At 45.0% G+C, this 19,161-nt stretch overlaps 1 protein-coding gene across 5 annotated transcripts in view; it reads left to right on the top strand.

Moving 5' to 3' along the window:
* Tbcel (tubulin folding cofactor E-like) overlaps positions 1-19,161 on the top strand; it is a 59,923-nt gene that overhangs the window by 21,195 nt on the left and 19,567 nt on the right. For 3 of the 5 annotated variants that reach the window (NM_173038.5, NM_001357656.3, NM_001357657.3), the window contains exons 3-7: positions 981-1,120; positions 6,456-6,637; positions 7,969-8,225; positions 11,821-11,947; positions 13,813-13,929. In NM_173038.5, the coding sequence (NP_766626.1) occupies positions 981-1,120; positions 6,456-6,637; positions 7,969-8,225; positions 11,821-11,947; positions 13,813-13,929 (823 nt within the window). The remainder of the gene's footprint in view (positions 1-980; positions 1,121-6,455; positions 6,638-7,968; positions 8,226-11,820; positions 11,948-13,812; positions 13,930-19,161) is intronic. The other 2 variants (NM_001378604.1, XM_006510396.4) reach the window with 1 other exon arrangement.

The following is a 19,161-nucleotide window of genomic DNA, read 5'->3' as shown; positions in this document are numbered from 1 at the left end:
CTCTGTGATTAAAGGTGGTTCATAGGGAATTGCTCTTTCATTCCAGCACAGAGTCCGCTGACAGTCATTTTTCAATATAACTAACTCTCTTCCACTCTATGGAAATAAACTTCTGAGTTGGCAGTTTGTGGCCCAGGCTATGTTCTGCATCTGAGAAATTTGATACTAAATAGTACTTAATAGAAAAACATAATTCGAGGTCTCAAGTTAGAAATCATGACCTTCAGGTGGCCTTGTTTTTTTTCCAAGTGGGTGAAAAAGTGGTTGCGTTGTCACCTTTCTCCCTTTCAGTAGGATAGTGAGAGCGGGGTTATGATACATAAGATACACCTTACGCACCTTAGAGCAGGCATGGTCAGACTTGGTCTTCTGCTGACCTGATCTTTGCATATTTCAGACTCTGAAGCCTTTTCTCCCATTAGGAATTTATTTTTAAAGAAAGATATACTTTCATAAGGGAAAATCTGTTAATACATGAGTGTAAAATGGGAATAATTGATACGCAGGAACAAAAGAAACAGCATTTTGATTGGCTTCCCATAAGTGAGGAAGATGTTTGGAACACACCGACTTGACAGAGGTGGCTTAGCAGATAATTCATTAGTAGTTTGAGATAACATTTAAAAGGAGCACTAGAGAGAAAAGAGTGGGACAGAATGCTTTTCAGAACTACAGAATTGAGGTCAGTCGATGGTGGTCTAAGATACAAGTTAGCTGGGACTGAGGTGTAGGCAAGAAGATCGTGACGCGTTGCTGGTGGCTGGCGACAGGCAGCGGGGAGCAGAGCCCAGGAGACTGGAGGGAGGCCAGCACCTCTGAGCTCTTCCTGGCCCAGATTTAACTCTCTTTAGGATTCAAGGTCCCAAGACCCTCTTGGAATGCAGGAGATAGGGTTTGTTTCCTTATGATGCCTGGGGCGAATGTACACAGACAGGAGCGAGGCTGAGTGGAGCAAGTGTTTTGTGTTTCCAATAATTCAGATCGCCTCAACCTCCCGAGCGTGCTCGTGTTGAACAGCTGCGGCATTACCTGCGCGGGAGATGAAAGAGAAATCGCAGCCTTCTGTGCTCACGTGTCAGAACTCGATCTTTCTGACAACAAGCTCCAAGACTGGCATGAGGTAAAGCCTATGTACCCCACCTCTGAGGGGGGAAAGGCGATGCTTGTTGCTTGCTTATGTAACTTCTGTTCTGCTGACTGTGGTCCTACTTGAGACTCTGGCCATCTCTGTGTTAGGGTCAACAGCAAGCTGCCAGCTACCTCTGGTGAATTCTCATTGGTGCTTACTGCTGTGACTCTGCTTTTATTGGTGTGCGTAGCGTGGCGACTTTCATTTCAGTCATCAGAAGGTGGATGCGTCTTCAGAAGCTCCGATTGCTCACGTTTCTGTTTCTCAGTCCCCTGTCCTCTGCTTCCACTTCTGTATCTCTGCAGACTGGCTTAGTAGTGCTTCTGCTGAAGCCAAAACTCTAGTCCTTTTCTTGTTACTGAAATCGTGACAAATCCTCACAACTTCCCTTATGTTAATCAAATGTTGTGTAGTTTGATAAAACTGATGCCTTTCGATCTCAGAGTAACTCAACTACACAGCAACAGTGTCATGACATTCCTTCTTGTTATTATCAATAACATTACCTACCTAATTGAAACATGTCCTGATAGAAACACCACAAAGTATAAACCAGTTCTCCCCGCCCCACCCCCAACCCCGTTCATTCTCCTGCCTTAGATTACGCTCATTGTCTTTGCTCTGGCTCTTTGGAGAAGTTTACTTAGTGGGTTTGCCATGCCTGTGGTACCCTGCCGCCTCCACTCTTGCACCACACACTGCTGAGGTAAAGCAATCCTGCTGGACTCGGCTGCATGGCACCCTTCCTCCATTTTCCTTGCTTAGCAACCAAGGTCTGAATCCTGATGAAGGTCTCTCATCACACAGCTCTGCTGTTTCTAGAACCTTATGTCGGTCTTTAGCCCTGCACTGCCATTCACAGCACACCATGAGCATGTAGCACACATCGTGAGCACGTAACATGGTAGCCTCTTCACTTTAGTCATGCCAATCCCACTGTTCTCTTTCCTGTCATGTGGCCTCTGCCTGGGTTGCTGTCTATGTGTCAGATTCCCCTGGCCCTCAGTTCAGTCAGGAACATTCCCCCAGAGCACCTGTGCCCACGACTGCAGAACGACTTATCCCAGTGTGGTGTGGTCACTTACTGACTCCTAGAGATGCGAGCTTGGTTCTGGTGGTGATTTTTGTCTTGTTACAGACACACTAGAGTCAGAAGTCTGTTGCCTGCGTTAAGGGATGACTGACTGCATCTATGGATTGGTGAAGTCTGCTTGCTGCAACTCTTTCTATGACCTCCCTGAAATCACCTGGTCCTCTAGCCTCCCCCTCACTCATCCGTACATACTGGTCATTAACCATTGGAATCCTTTGTAGCTACCGAGTGCTACACAAATCCTAAAACAGCTTTCTTGTTTAAGAAAAATCATGAATATTGTTTGTTGAGCTTTTCTAACATCTGTTCCACTATCCTGTTTAATCTGGTGTGTGTGTGAGACGTAGTGATAGTTTCTCTTTTGATAGGATTTTTTATCAAAATCTTGACTGTTCTGTCACCTGATCTATAAGTGAGGTGTGATTCCTTGGGCTGCTCCAGAGGTAGCTTTTATGCATACATTTATCTTTTTGCCTGTGTAAACTACATATCTCACTGCTCACAAATATACTCTGTAATTTCTTGGCCCTCTGAGACACGCAGTCACCAGGCATGTTCTGTCCACATTGCCCAGGTGCAGAAAAAGCATGTCACCTTGCCGGTCACCCTCAGACCCATGGCCCTCCTGAACCCTAATGCTGAAACCCTGGCTCCGCAGTGTTGGGTAGACTTACGCCCTGGCACTGGGGGTGGGAAGGTGTTCAGACCACACCCCCTCTGATTCCATCCCCTGCTGAATCCTCTTGAGTTTGTTGTTTGGGAGATTGAAAATTGCACACAGGCTATGTTTTTACCTCTGCTTTGAATATGTACCCGAGCTTCTGCTTACTGGTCAGCAGTTTAATAATGATGTCATTGCACTTCAGAGAAGGGAGCTAGCTGTAGGGTGGACCAGCACTCAGAGCGTATGCTAGGAACCGGGCTACTTCTCTACATTAACAAAGGTCTGTGCTGTTTCTAAAACCACACCGCATCCAGCCAGGGACTGCATATTTTACCTGAATGTCTCTGCACTCCTTTTGAGCATCCTCCTATGCACCTGGTGCCTATTGATGCTGTTGCTTTCACATTTCTCTTCCAGTTTATTCTGGTTTTCACCATCCTTTGTAATCCTCCTTGTTCTTAACTGCAGTTGATCCCAGGCTTCTAGAGTAAATACCAGAGCATAAAGAGACTAGAGAAGTGCCAACTGCAAAAGAAGACTGATTGTTTTGCCTCAGTTAAACTCTTCACCAGCTACAAATGCTCCATAGGTCACGGGGTTTAAGACATCACATTTCAGCTCCCTTACAATCCATGTATCTGATCATGAAAAAGATTATTTGTCCCTAGACATTAACCCATTTGAATAAAGCCTGCATTAGCATAGCAGTGTTGAACAAAGGAACATAGTATGTTCTTTGAGTTTTCTGAATGCTCGCTAACATTACATGTAATGAGCCATTTCTTTTGTTTTATGCTCTTAGCTGCTATATATCTCAAGGCTAAAACACATATGGTGAGAAATGTAATACTTTGGAGGGAGGGAAAAGTGTGTCTGTCTGCCTTTCTTAATTGGGTACCTGTATATAAAGCAATTGTGGTTTTTAGCTATTGACTTGAATTTTGGCTGGGTAGAATTTTGTCCAACCTTTTCCAATGTATCTCTCCACCACCCTTTTTCTTATTGAAACCATTTTTTTTTAAAAGAAATTGGATAAAGTATTTGAGGGTAGGGAGGAGTTAGTCAGTCGAGTGAGGCAGAGAAAAGCTTGGGCATAAATGACAGATTTTATCATCATCTTTTCTGTTTTCCTTACACCTTTAGTTTCTTTCTTTATAGAAGCCAGGGTAGGGGCCTGGGAAACCCTGGGGCTGCAGGGGCCTGGGAGCTGGTGCGAGTTCTTCATCTTTGCACATGACCACCTCAGCTCATTCCAGCCAGGGGAGTCGTTTCTATTTTTAATTTAAAGACACCAAGTGAAGAGCTGTCTTAGACACTCAGGGGAGTGTGTCATCTTTGCTGTTGGGAAATTTTTCTATCATAAGTTAAAAGAAAAGAAAAGAAAAGAAAGGAAAAGAAAAGAAAAGAAAGAAATTGTTTTTGAGACTGGGTGTCCTGGAACTCACTCTGTAGGCCAGGCTGGCCTCAGCTCACAGAGATCCACCTGCCTCTACCTCCTGAGTGAGTGCTGGGGTTAAAGGCGTTCACCACACCTGGCTTCATAAGTAAATTTTTATCAGTCTAATCAACATTGTATCTTCCTGACTCTTATCCCCAGTGTGAGGTTACACAGGAAGCCGTTTTGATCTTTATACTTAGAGAGAACATACATATTTCTAACACATGACTTTTCCCACCTGATTGCTTAGCTTTTGTCCAGTTTAGTGTTTGGGGACATGCCCAGTGTCCCCACCATACTTGGCTGTTGGCCGATGTAGATGGGAAAAAGAGCATCACACAGCCCTTAGCTTGGAAGAGCCCAGAATTTGTTTTCCATCCTTTTAAGTTACTCTTTTTTTATTATAGGAATATAGACGGATGAGCAAGAGGATGTTGGAGAAGGATTTGCGTTTTGTCTCTATTTGATAGGAGTTGTACTTTTGTTTGAAGTTATTAAGCAGAATTTCATACCCCCAGCCTCCTCAGAAGAGGTGAAGGGGAGCTGGTCATTGTCCTCTCTGTGAAGGTCCTTCTCCTTGCTATTTAGGTCATGGAATGCAGTACGTTGTTGGCCCCTGCACGAGCTGTTAAGCTGTGTGTAGTCACAGCCTAGATTTCAGATTCTAGCCACATACTGCGTTATGGCTTGGTAACATTCACCCACAGGAGTGATGCAGGAGAATGCGCTCAGCCTATCCAGATCCCTCATGCTTTAGACAGCAGCTCAGTGCCTCCTATTCGGCAGCTCACTTCTTCATTTGTGTAACATTTAGTGCACAGAATGGATGAACAGTGAATGTGAGGGCCTTCCCCTCTGACAGACTTCTTCGAGCCATCCTGGAGTTAATCTTATCATGGAACTGAGAAGATGCTGTGGCCTGACGATGCTGCAGCTCACCTTCTGTCTGTGCACCTCTCTGCATCTCCTCCAGAGCTCTGAAAACAAAGTGACACTCAGGTCTTAGCCCTGAATGGCATCATGCCTACCTCATTTAACCATTTCACCAGTGAGAAAACAGACTTGGAAAAGTTAAGTGATGTGGTGGACACTAGTCAGCTAACAAGTGTTGGAACTGATTTGATCCTAGCCTTTCAACAGTCTGAAATCAATTCTAACTGCTCCCTCCTTTCTGACTCGCACACCGCCTTAATACATTCGCAGGCATCGGCCGTCACTCTGTGCTTCCTTCACTTGGTCCTTACTGACCGTGCCAGCATCTCTGCAGTTGCTGTTCATTTTCTCCAGGCCATACTCATGATGTACTGTGGGACCACAGTCAGATTATTTAACATCTGTGAGCTTCAGTTGTTTGCTTCACTTGTCATAATAAAGAGTCACATCTGGCAGATTAAGAGTTAATGAGATAAGCTGTGTCAGGGCAGCTTGAACTGCAGAGTGAGTAGTTAGGCCCAGTCAAGTCTCCTGCCCCACTGTTTACATATAAGTTGCTAAGTAACCCATAAATTGGTGATCATTCTTCACCAACATCCATCTATTCTATCTATCTATCTATCTATCTATCTATCTATCTATCTATGTATCTATATTGGACTCTTTGGAATTTTGAATAATTATGTCTTAAAATTTGGTTTGTCTTGAAAACAGACCTTGGAAACACCCTTAAGTGGTGATGTCTCTCCGGTCAATTTTGAACACATAGATCTTTACAGGAACCCTGGGGCTGGGGATTAAAGAAGTGTTTACTCAGACTTAATGTGGTGTTGAGAATGGAAGGGAGAACACAGTCAAATTGCGTGGTCTAATCTTAGTTCTTTAAAAATGTATAGCCTAGAATGCCATCTAAATTATCCTTTTATACAGGGCAGCATCAGGGCCTTGCTAATGGTCACACAGGGACGCTCTGTGCTGCTAACTCTCAGCCATGGTACTCTTTCTTGGAAACAGACTAAATTATTTGCCTGGATTTGTGGAAGTCCCTTCTGCTGCTCTGTAGGTGCCTTTGCTAAGTGGTACTCCCCGGGGTAAAAGGCCCTTCGCCTGAGCCCACTCACTCAGGCCCTCGGAAACGGGATTGTTCTTTTGAAGCTCCAGTTGCCGCCCGGTTGACGCTTCTCTCTTTTCTCCACAGGTCAGTAAGATTGTGTCAAATGTTCCTCAGCTGGAGTTTCTAAACCTGAGTTCCAATCCTCTGAGTCTGTCAGTTCTAGAAAGAACATGTGCTGGGTCCTTCTCTGGGGTTCGCAAACTTGTCCTCAACAACAGCAAAGCATCATGGGAAACAGTGCACACCATACTGCAGGAGTTGCCAGAGTAAGCCCCTGTGGCAGGGGGTGGGAGGGCACGAGCGCACGTCTCTGCATAGAAATCTCTGCTCATCTTTGATCTCAGAAACTCTAGAGCTATAGAGAATGAGAAACAATGAAGTCACTGGAACAAGGGTGTGGGATCGCCCACTCACCTTTCCAGGGGCAACGTGGGATGGCATCCTTCCTGGGAAGATAGCCTGAGAAGCACTTGCCATCCAGAGCACCACAGCCTTTCTCCATTTAATCTTCTGATTACCCGACTCAAGAATTGGGCGTTAGCCCTTTCCTCTGGAAGGAAAAAAAAATGCTCGGGTCTCTTAAATATGGTGATGCTGAAATGCTCAGGTGCCCTAAGGGCTGATAAACAGTGGGCCTGACATTCTTTTAATAATTTTAGAAAGAGATTATACTTTAGGTTGTCAATTGAGAAATGTTCTGTTCTGTTTGTGTATGCTTATGCTATATCCATGCAGAGGAAACCTCTGATAGTAAGACATGAAGCTGTAGTTTCTTTGATTGTTTAAATATAGAAATTATCCAAGACCCCTAGGATCTCCCCTCACCCTACTTACTGCCCGTAGTTCCTCACTGTCAATCTAATGAGCCTTCTTCACTGGGTAGAGCGTCCAACATGGCTTCAAATTGTCTGTTTGTTTGAGACAAGGCCTTATGAAGCGCAGGCTGGCCTCAAACTCACTCTGCGTTGAGGCTGGTCTTGAACAACTCAGTCTCCTTGCGCTACCTCTCAGGTGCTAGAACTAGATGTGGCTGTTGAATTAACTTTTGAAGTCAGATGTTACATGCTGAGCATGAGATCTTTGACAAGCCCTTAACCTGTTTGGGTACGGTTTCCTTGTCTGTAAAGTGGACGCCATTATATTAATGTTCCTGGGCAAGGCCTGACCTAGGGTAAGGATTTGGTAGGTACTGTTTCTTTTTATAAACATTTGTCCCTGTTGTTTCTGAATTTTCTTTCATTGCCGCTACGTTTTATTAAATCTATTTCTCTTCAGATGCTGCAGACTCTGGCATTCAGGAAAGCAAGGGGTTAGCCAAGCAGCAGCTCCTATAAGACTCCAATGCTAGATTTACCTTTTCAGCGATACTCTATTTTCAGCCTCAGGAAATAACTCTGTAATACATGCCAGAGTCTCACATGTTTATTTATTTTTAGTTTTCAAGTCAGGTTATCACTGCGTAGCCCAGGCTAGCCTCGAATTGATGCTCTTCCTGGCCCAGCCTCCTGAGTTTACTGGTACTTGGGTCACTTAGCTGTTGACTACATGGCAGTGTGTGTAAAGATCAAACAGCTGGCTGTTCCTCTTCTCCCTGCAGGTTGGAGGAGCTCTTCCTGTGCCTTAATGACTATGAAACAGTGTCTTGTCCTTCTGTCTGCTGTCATTCCCTCAAGCTCCTACACATCACAGACAACAACCTCCAAGACTGGACTGAAATCCGAAAGCTGGGTGTAATGTTTCCTTCACTGGATACCCTGGTCCTGGCCAACAATCACTTGAATGCAATCGAGGAGCCTGCTGACTCCCTGGCTAGGTTGTTCCCTAATCTGCGGTCCATCAGCCTCCACAAGTCAGGTGAGACACAGGCTTGTCCTCGTTCTATGTCAGACTGATCAAGCTCGTGCATGGGATATGGTAAAAACGTGTTTCTGTCATAGCTGTGCTGGTAACGGGGCGGGTTTCCAGCAGGAACCCATGATCCACTGCAGTAGCACATCCCTTGTTTTCACTCTAATAATCCTCAGGAGCATAGGCTTATACTCATAATTTCTATTTTATACATTAAAAAGGTCATATAAAAGAAGTAAAGTGAAATTGATGAATTAGTTATTAAAAGACAAAGGAAAATAATTATAAACTAGATCATTTTAATCTAGATGCAGTACTCATCATCAATACCTCTTTGATAATTATCTTATTGCTGTTGAAGCCTATGCATTACAAAAATGAATACATGTTAACGATTTTTACTAAAGACCAGCTTTTGGTTGACTGCAAACTTAAGTAGAAAGTACAGATGGTGGCCGTGTATGTACAACCTGCCCCCACTATCTACCTCCCACGGCTGCTCTATGTTTATAGCAGTCCATCACTGAACTGGCTCTGGCAAATACCGAGAGTCCATCGTCTTCCTTAGATGCACGTGGGCTTTAAGAAATGAACAAAACAATTCCTCCACGTGGTATGCACAGAGAAGCTCTGAGCTCTCCCATACCCTTGGCCACCTGTTTATCTCTCCAGTGCTGATCGCTCCTGAACTTGACCTTTCCATTGCCTCTGCACTCCCACCTCAGCGCCAGGGTCGTTTACTTGTAGTCACACCATGTGGGGCTTTAAATCAGTTTCTTTCACTTAGTCATTCACATGCCTTTCATGGCTTGATAGCTTCTTCTTCTGAACCCTGAGCAATATTCCATTTTCTAGGTATACCCCAGTTTATCCAGCAGGTACTGAAGGGCTTTTGCTTATTGTCAAGCTTGAACAGCTATGAATAAAGCTATAACTATCTGTGCAGACTTGCAAGTGGACATGAGCTTGTGATTTGTTTAGGTAAATAATAAAAGCATGGTACTTGAACCATACAGTTGTGCTTAGTTTTATAAGAAACCCCCAAGTCTCAAAGTACTTGTGACACTTTCCATTTCCTCCAGCTGTGAATGAGTTGTGTTGCCCCCATGCTTGTCTACTTTGGGGGTGGCAGTGAGGTGTGCTTTGGCTTCTAATCGGTGTCTTGTAGTGACCTCAGGGACAGAGGCTCTATCTGCTTACTTGCTGTCTATGGTGTCTGTTGAGGGCTTTTTGTACCTTTAGTTATAGTGAGGTTGTTAGCTGGGTCATATGTAGTTGGGCCATTAGTTGTGTTGTTGTTGTAAGACACTATTCTTGGGAAAAGGAGAGCAAAAGCCCCAGATAAGGGGCAAATGAAAGACCAAAGTACAGATACCACCAAAGTCCAACTTGATAAACCAGTGACTTTTATTGGGCTTATTTATAGAGGTATGGGTGAGGGATTGCCTACAAAAGAGATGACCAAAGACAATACCAAAGTCCACCAAGCAGAGCACGAGTGATAGTTCACAAAAACTGGGAACCTGGAGCACACCGAACAACCTGCAGGAATCTCAACAATTTGGAGGGTGTCCTTCTTCAAGGGCCTCAGCTGCTCATTATTTCTTCTAGACAGTTGGGCTGGTCTCTGCTTTTGTCAGGTTTACACTCTGCAGTCTTCACTGTTTATACTCTTGGGGAAGGTATGACCTAATGAATCTGGTCAGTTTCAGGGACTTCCTGAATTGGTCTTAAGTTGTTTACGTACTGTCTCAAGGAACTTACTTCCCTTTAGGATTTAACTTGCTTTAGAGTGGTTCCGTTGTTCCACCTCCCTGTGAACATCCTTTCCTAAGGATCCACCAAGATGGAAAAGTTTAGTCTAGAAGTAACTGCTAAAGGAAACAGGTTGAATTATTAGTCGGTTGTAAGTTGAGTTTTTGTTAGGTTACTAGTAATTTGATTGTAGTTGGACTCTATCAGTGAACTATATCCCTAGCCCTCTTAATTTTTTAATTTTGAGACAAGGTCTTACTAAGTTACCCAAGCCAGTCTTGAACCTAAGACCCTCCTCCAGCCCCTCAGGCAGCTGGGCTAACAGCCCTGGTCCAACAAGACTCAGCTTGTTGAGTTTTTAAAGTTCTGTGTATTTCCACTAGTGTGTTTTTATTAAACATTTCTTTTACCATCACTACCACAACCACCACCACAGCAGAGCCTCCCAGTCTGACTTTTACTGGCCTAGTTTTCATTCTGTTTCTTAAAACAACTAAATACTTAAAAAAGAAAAGAAAAGAAAAGAAAAGAAAAGAAAAAGCTATGACTTAAAACTGAAAAAGATAAACTCAGTTTAATTTACGATAGAGGTTATGATTATGAGTGGGAAACATGGTTATATCTACTTATTTATTTTGTGTGATGGGAGTGCTGTATGTGCACACACATACCATGGCACACACATGGAGGTCGGAAGACAACTTGCAGAAGTCAGCTGTCCCCTTTTACTGTGCAGGTCCTGGGGAATTGAGCTCGGGTTGTCAGTTTGGTGTCACTTATCTTCATCTACTCAGCCATCACCTGACCCCTGGAAATGCATTTTTAAAACGCGTATTTTGCACATGGAAGCTTTTTATTTCATAACTTGACACCCCTTGCCATACCTCTCTTTCATCTGAGTAGACATGCCCACTAGTAAGGACAGGACAGCTGTGACACGGGACAACCATATGCCAAAGCTCTCATACATTTCAGCTTCACCCTCGCTGAAAATACAAAGTAGCTGTGTTCTCTGAGATGGATTTCTGTGTTGTAAAGCTGGCCCCTGAGTCTCTTAGGGTGCTGCCCGTATGAAGCCTGTCTGAGGGACGTCAGGTTTGGATGACACAGTTGCTCATATCCAGGGAGAGAAAAGCATTTTAGAATTAAGCACCTTACTTGACTTGTGTAGTCCCTACTTCAGGGTTCAGGGTCATTGTGCTTGTGGGTCAGGTTGGTGTTGACAGTGATTCTGGACCTGTTTCCTGCCACTCACATGGGGGTGGCATGAAACTATAAGTTTTAGTTCTGGTTTTCCTGCTCTTGTCCTATTTTAGAACATGTTTGGGCAAAGTTGGTATGCCGCCATCACCTCTAACACTCACAGTCCACAAGTCTCCATTCAAGTAAAACAAAGTCACAGCATGTACCCTGTTTGCTGAAACCTTGACAACCCAATTAGAAGCCCTTGCTGTGGAATGGGAGATGGGAGGAGATTGGAAACCCCTCCCCCTCTGTCCTTCACTACTGAGCTCACAAAGATGAGAGCGGCTCTGGAAAATGGGCTGTTTTTAGTTGCTTACGTTTGAGAGAGAGTCTTTCTATCCTGTCCACGCTGGCCTTGCACTCCAGATCCTCTTGCTTAGTTCCTGAGCTGATGAGATCTGGGCAAGCAGCACTGGGCCCGTTTTCCAGGGAAGTTGTTTTGGAGTTTACCCATATCCCTCTATCCTAGGAAAGGGACCGGCGTCTGATGGGCTGCTACCCCCTCAGCATTCCAGGAACTGTTGGTAGCTGCTTATCTGTGTTTATCTTCTTCCTTTTGCTCCTTTTTATTTTACTTAAATAATGTCTTTTATTCAAATAGGTTTGCAGTCCTGGGAAGACATTGACAAACTAAATTCATTCCCCAAGCTTGAAGAAGTGAGATTGCTAGGAATTCCTCTTCTACAGCCGTATACCACCGAGGAACGCAGGAAATTGGTGGTGGCCAGGTGTGTTGCCCTGCTCTCTTCTCTGTCCTTCTGAAAGGACATTAAAGGGGCAGTGCACTCTCAGGGAAGCTGTGGGTTGTCCCATCTCCTGAGCAGGCAGTGCACTCTTAGGAGAGCTGTGGGTTGTCTCCTGAGCAGGCTGTGTTTGCTCTGGTAGAGCTCGGGTTTCTATAAAGGAATGCACTGTAGAGAGCAAGACAGAGCTGTCCTGCTGAGACCACTGGGGGAAATTCTCCTGTAAATGTATGTTTTGCCCTTTTGTTTTTAAATACTTAGAACATTTAAAAGCCCATTTTGGGTGATGAGGTGAAAGACTGTTGATGGAGAGTTGTCTGATGTTGGTGTCCTGATTTTCTCTAACGTTGTCCTAGAGAATGTACCTGTACCCAGAAACGGAGCCAGCTCAGCAGTGTCTGCTTTCTCCTTAAGAATACTGGCTGTCACTGTCTTCTCTGCTCTCTGCCTCCTTTATCTCTGATGCGCCTCTGCACACTGTGAAGCCTCCACCAGTGTGTATGTGCTTACATGAACCGTTAGCAGAGCCTCCACCAGTGTGTATGTGCTTACATGAGCCGTTAGCAGAGCCTCCACCAGTGTGTATGTGCTTACATGAGCCGTTAGCAGAGCCTCCACCAGTGTGTATGTGCTTACATGAGCCGTTAGCAGAGCCTCCACCAGTGTGTATGTGCTTACGTGAACCATTAGCAGAGCCTCCACCAGTGTGTACGTGCTTACGTGAGCCGTTAGCAGAGCCTCCACCAGTGTGTATGTGCTTACATGAGCCGTTAGCAGAGAAAAGATTTTGGCTAAAATGAAATGGCCTGGGGGCTTTGCTCTGCTCTCTGTGTGTGCCCCACACAGAGCTCTTGAAGGACAGGCTTTGAGGTTTCTGCAGATGAGTTCCTCCTTCTGCACAGTATTGATCCTTCTGCCCAGCTAATGCCCAGGTCCACACTGCCATGCGGGTATTTCTTAGCACAGTCAGAGGACTCGGCATTCCCTCCTGGGGAAACCTGAGTCTCATGGTGGGCGGGTTCTGGGCTTTATGCTCCTTCCACAGTTCTTTTACAAGTATAAGATGACTCATGAGTTATATGATCATATCATACATACCGCATATTGAAAATGTGCCATTTAACATGGCAGCCACCAGCCTGGGTGTCTATGAGTACCTGAAACTTGGCTAATTTGAATTCTAAAACAGACACAGGACTTCCCCTAATTTATATGAGTAAGAGACTATAAAAGAGTGTATGACTTACTTTTTAAAATATTGATTACATGTGGAAATGTTTATATTCTTGTTATATTGAATTTTATAAGATATATTGTTAAAATTTTACCTTTTTTTTTCCTCTTTAAAATGGAGCTGGAGAGGCGGCTCAGTGGTTAAAAGACCCACTGCTTTTCCAAGGCCCAGAGTTCAGTTCCCAGTATTTATGTACTACCCATGTTGGTGGTATACAACCATCTATAACTCCAACTTTAGGGGCTCTGTTACCCTCCTGGGGCCTCTGTGGACACCCCCACATGTGCGTGCATACACAGACATAGACATGTGTACATTAAAAGACAGGAAGAGTTTGAAGTGGGCTGTTAGGTACTTTAGACCCATAGCTCGGCTTGCATCCCATCCACCTGTGTTGGAAAGTGTGTCCTAGCGCTGTGCTCTGCGAGATCAGGTTTAAGACAGAACATCCATGCCACATCTGGAAGTGCAGCAATCTTGCATTCTTTTGATGACCTCACTGCACATCAGTCTTCAACAGGAGCAACGCCCCTCCAGCTATGTCCTTCCAAAAACAATGAGCAATTGTTTTATTTCCAGCTCCTTAAAATGTCTTTATTGTGGTTCTGACTTACAGATTGCCCTCCGTTTCCAAACTCAATGGCAGTGTTGTGACGGATGGTGAGCGAGAGGATTCCGAGAGGTTTTTCATCCGGTACTACGTGGATGTTCCTCAGGAGGAAGTGCCATTCAGGTGAAGTGCTCTCTGTCTGCTCAGCAGGCTCTGTCGAGTGAGCACCGGGCCATTGAAAAGCCGTTGTCTTGGGACAAGGTCTGATCTCTAGATCCTAGAGGACTTTGTCAGTAGGTTTTGAAGAAAAGAGGAAAACACAAAAGCAGACATCTTCCTTTGCATAGTATCATGCTTCTCAGCCTGTGGGCCATGACCGTGGAGAAGGCTCAGTGGGTGACAGCGTCTGCTGAGAAAGTATGAGGACACATGGAAGTCAGCTGCACAGCCACCATCTTAGCCATGATAAGGGATGGGAGGGAAGACAGGCGAGTCAGAAGCTCTTGGACCAGCAAGCTTGACATACATAGTGGAGAAATAGCAGTGAGACTGTCTCGGGTGAGGCCTGACACCCGAGGCTGTCCTCTGACCTCCACATGCACTCTCTGAAGTAACGTACATCCATAGCCACCTATGCACACACACATGCAAGAAAAGGAAGAAGATAGAAAGTATCCTTGAAGAATTAAAAAGAAAAGACAAAAAGAGATAGCTGGGCATGGGAGCATGTGACAATAATTCCAGACCTCTGGAAGTGGAGGAGGATATAGGACCAAGACATCAATGATACCATGATTATGTAGAGTACGAACCCCTTTCTTGGAGGTGGAGTAGGGCGAGAAGAGGAGGAGGGGAGAAGAAGAAGAGGAGGAGGAGGAGGAAGAAGAGGAAAAGGAGGAGGGGAGAGAAAAGGAGAAGGTGGTGGTGGTGCCAACCAAGTTTGGTGGCTTACATATGTAATCCTAGCATTAAAGAGTCCAGTAGGAGAATTGGGTGTTCAAGGCTGTCCTTAGCTACTTAGTGAGTTTGAAGTTAGCAAGGGCTGAATGTCTTCAAACAAACAAACAAACAAACCCCACTATGAACAATTAAACAGAAAACTCCCAAGTGGCAAAAACAGCAACAGGGAATCTTCAAGGCTTACATTAGACTAGGCCTCACTAGACTAACAGGAGCCCTCACTAGACTAGCAGGGGCTCTTACTAGACTAGCAGGAGCCCTCACTAGGCTATCAGGGGCCCTCACTAGACTAGCAGGGGCCCTCACTAGACTAGCAGGGGCCCTCACTAGACTAGCAGGGGCCCTCACTAGACTAGCAGGGGCCCTCACTAGACTAGCAGGGGCCCTCACTAGACTAGCAGGGGCCCTCACTAGACTAGCAGGGGCCCTCACTAGACTAGCAAGGGGCCCGCACTAGACTAGGTTTCAGCAGCAGGGCACACATAAGGGAGGAATGAAAGGCAGGGTGAACCTGGTATCTGTAGTGCTTCTGACTCTGGCTCATTCCTGCTGGACAGACTCTTTTTTCTCCTCAGAGGAATTAGTGTTTACAGGCTAATATTTGTGACTAAAAGTTATGAGCATTCTATAGAGCTAGAAGTTTGCCTAAAGATATTTTTGTGGTTATTTAGAAACATTTAAAGTCCTAAGTATTTAAAAATAGAAGAGAAATTAAAGATTCTTAAGATTCTGTAAAGGACAGCAAGGTGGAGGGAGGGGGATTTACCATACCTTTTAATGTATGCTATACATACAAGGTTTAAACAAAATGGGAAAAAATTACTTCATGGTTGGCAAGGTGGCTTGTCAGATAAAGGGGTCATAGTGCTCACCTCCAAGCCTGATGGTGGGAGTCTGCCCCACAGGATGGAAGGACACAGCCCAGGTCTCGGGCCATGACCAACACACACATATAATGACATGAACACCAGTTGGTGCACGCCCCCCACATGTACAGACACACACACTTGCACCAACATACCCAAACATACATACACACACACACACACACACACACACACACACACAGGTATATGTGCACACACATGCAGGAACACACAGGCTATGTTAACACACACAAAATAAATAGATCTTAAAGCTAAAGTATGACCCAGTATCTATCTATTCCATTTGGCAAACTTACTAATACCTGTAGCTATAGCTGTGTAGGTCCAGAAATAGATAAAATTGTTTTCTGTCCTTAATGGTATAATTATCTTGATGTGCATTTATTCCTCTGTAATAGTGTTCTAGAATGAAAGCCATAGAAATCAACCTTGATTAGCTGTAATCAGCAGAGAAATGTATTATAAGGGTGTCAGAAGACTTGTGAGGTAGGACCCAAGAGGGTTACAGGCAGCTCCTGTTTGATGTGTCACTGCTGGCACTGCTGTCTGAGGACACCACAGTGCAGCTGTGTCATTGGCGCTGACTTTTGTCATGTAAAACTCTCTATTACGTTCCTACTGTGTACCTGCTGCCATTGTGGAGGAGGCTGATGAGGACAACCAGAGGCCTCGTCTTGTTTCTCCCCCATTCTAATCCAAGCTTTGATTGGCTTTCACTTTGACCGCAGGCTGGCCTTAAACCTAGGCCCTCTTGTCTCTGCCTCCTAAGTATAGAGACTACGGAAGAACGTGGCCGCCATTCTTGTTTTAACCACATAGTTAAAACTCCATGGATCTTTTTGGGCATTTTCTTGAATTTCTTTTGAGAAACATGAGACATCAGGCTTTGTTTATTGACTTTGCTTTTATAGTGGGTGGTGCTGAGGATGGCACCTAGGTTTGCTAGGTGAGCGTTCTCTCCCTGCGCTACATCCCCAGCATCCTAATCGTCACACTTTCCCCAAACAGAAACCACGTAGCACAAGGAACATAGCTTACTTCTTACACTTTCTGGCATCTGGGTGTTCCTTTTCCCAGTTGCAAGAAAGACAGCTGTTCTCGCACATCCTTAACGTGATTGTTGTGCCCATGGAAATGAGTTTCTGGTTAGCCCGGTGTTCACTGCTTTCTTCTACCCCCCTTTCTCTTTGCTCACAGCCTTCTTTGACTTCAGCCAGGAAAGTCGGAGCCAGCTGCTTGTGTTGGCGTCTGCACCCTTGCTAGTTTTACATATCTGTTCTTTTGTTCTTGGACTTTCTCCCTTTAGACCTGGTAGTACAGGAAGGGCTAGAGAGAGCCTCTGGGTTCCATCTACACCTAAATATGACCCCTCTATTTCCCCTGAAACTTAATCACCTGCCTTGCCTGACATTTCAGCCAACTCTTTTGGGCGATACATTCGGTCTGGTGATGTGTGGAGACATCGCAGCATGGGTAGCTGTGAGGTGCAGTTTGCAGAAGGATGCTATTCTGAGGGCTAAGATTTGAAATCTTGGGGTATGCCATGAACCGCACCGTCATCCTTTGGGATCACAGACCCACTCTGGTTCAGGAAGAACTGGATTGTTTTTACTGCAGTGGAAGAGTCTGTGCAGATGGGAGGGGGGTCCCCATCACCCGGTCTTTCATAGTGACTGCGGTTCTCACTGGGGAAGCTCTGTTGCTCTCCATGTAATGCTGCAGTTGAACAGGGTTTGTGGGCTCATTATAGTGATCCTAAAGACTCCAGGATCCATTCACTACTGCAGAGAATTCACACAGACCCTTTAGTGCATTTGTTTATTTTTGTGTAGGTATGTGTATATTCATGTGCGTGTGTGTGTGTGTGTGTGTGTGTGTGTGTGTGTGTGTGTGTGTGAGCATGGGGAACATATATTGACATCTGCTGTCTTCCTCAGTTGCTTTCACATTATTTTTTGAGACAGAGTCTTTTACTAAAGCTGGGACTCAGGGATTTAGTTAGAACAGCTTGCCAGCAAGTTCCAGGAATCCCCCCTCTCTAAGATTGTGTGTGTTCGGTATCCCTAACTCTTTACAGTGGTGTTGTGGCTCTGAACTCAGGTCCTCACAGTTGTTAGCACGGTACCGACTAAGCTCTCTCCCCAGGCCCTGACAGACGATTTAATAACCATTCCTTTCTGTCTGTCTCTTTATCTAATTATGCCTATTTTCCCATCGATTAGCTCTTACATGACACCGCTTGACTGCTTCTGTCCTTCAAGTGGAAGCAAGTAGCCCAGGCCAGACCTCTACCCGCATCCTTGGCCCGTGGAGTCTTTTCTGATGTGGTTGCCGCTCTTTTTACAGCCTTGGTGTAGGAACTATCTTCCGGGTCCTTGTAAGGTTTCATAAAGAGAAGATAGGTGGGAAGCAGTGAGGGTGTTAAGCTCACTCATCATTCTTGTGTCCTTCAAGGTTTTGAATTCATGCATGTTATCAAAAATAAATTGGCATCTCAGCTTCCTTTAGCATAGCCCATGATTCAACCCATTTTGTCAGCCAGCTGGACACACACACACTGTACCTGCTCTCAGCTGCTGATGGGAGCTGTCAGATTCCAGATGTTTTGGCAAGTGCCTCCGCCTATAAAGCCAGCAGGAGCTAAGGTGCCCTTCTTCCCTTGGTCTGAGCCCTTGGGCTCTACCTGACACTTACTTCCAATGTGTGTCTTAGTGACCAGAGTCTTCACGTAATTATCCTCTCTGAGTGTGCTGTGATCCCATGCTAGCCAGCCAGGATGTATGTGTGGAAGGGCAGAGTAAATGGATTAATGTATTCTTGCAGGGGGCTTTTTAGAGGAGTAGACTCGGGCATCAGTGTAGAAGGGCTCTGAGCACTCCTGCACACACTTCACTCCATTCCTCTCCAGCACTCTTTTCTCAAGATATTTACTTCTTAGATTTATTTATGTTTTACTTCTTAGATTTATTTTTCTAGTTATATATAGGTGTGTGTTTCGGGGGGTGCGGGTCTGTGCATGTGGTATAGGTGCTGGGGGAGGCCAGAGGTGTCAGACCCCCTGGAGCTGGACTTACAGGTGGTTTTGGACCACCCAGTGGTGATACTGGGAACTGAACTCCAGTCCTCTGCAAGAGCAGCATGTGCTCTGAACTTCTGAGCCATCCCTCCAGTCCTTTCTCCTTCTCCAGTCAGGGCTTCAGCTTGCCTGTGGTCATGTGACTATTACAGACTTTATTTTCTTGCAATATAGAAGCAAAGACATAAACTCTTCTATATTTTTTATGGTGTCTCAGCTGTTTTCTTAGAAAATAAAGGTACTTTTGGAGGGCAGGCAGGAATGGGGTCTTACTATGTAGCCCAGGCTAACTTCAAAGTCATGTTATTTATTTATTTAAAATTTTTATATATGTAGTATGGGGATCAATTGTGTGGGTGCCTATGAAGACCAGAAGAGCTCTTCAGATTCCCTGGAGCTAGAGTTGACAAGTGACAGTTGTGAGTTGCCCAACAAGGTACTGGAAACCAAACTCTGGTCCATTAGAAAATCTGGGAGCTTCTTAACTCCTGA

This window comes from Mus musculus, chromosome 9 (assembly GCF_000001635.26).
Source record: "Mus musculus strain C57BL/6J chromosome 9, GRCm38.p6 C57BL/6J".
Lineage (NCBI taxonomy): Eukaryota > Metazoa > Chordata > Mammalia > Rodentia > Muridae > Mus > Mus musculus.
The sequence above is the reverse complement of the archived record's forward strand: the minus strand, read 5'-3'. Positions and strand labels throughout refer to the sequence as shown.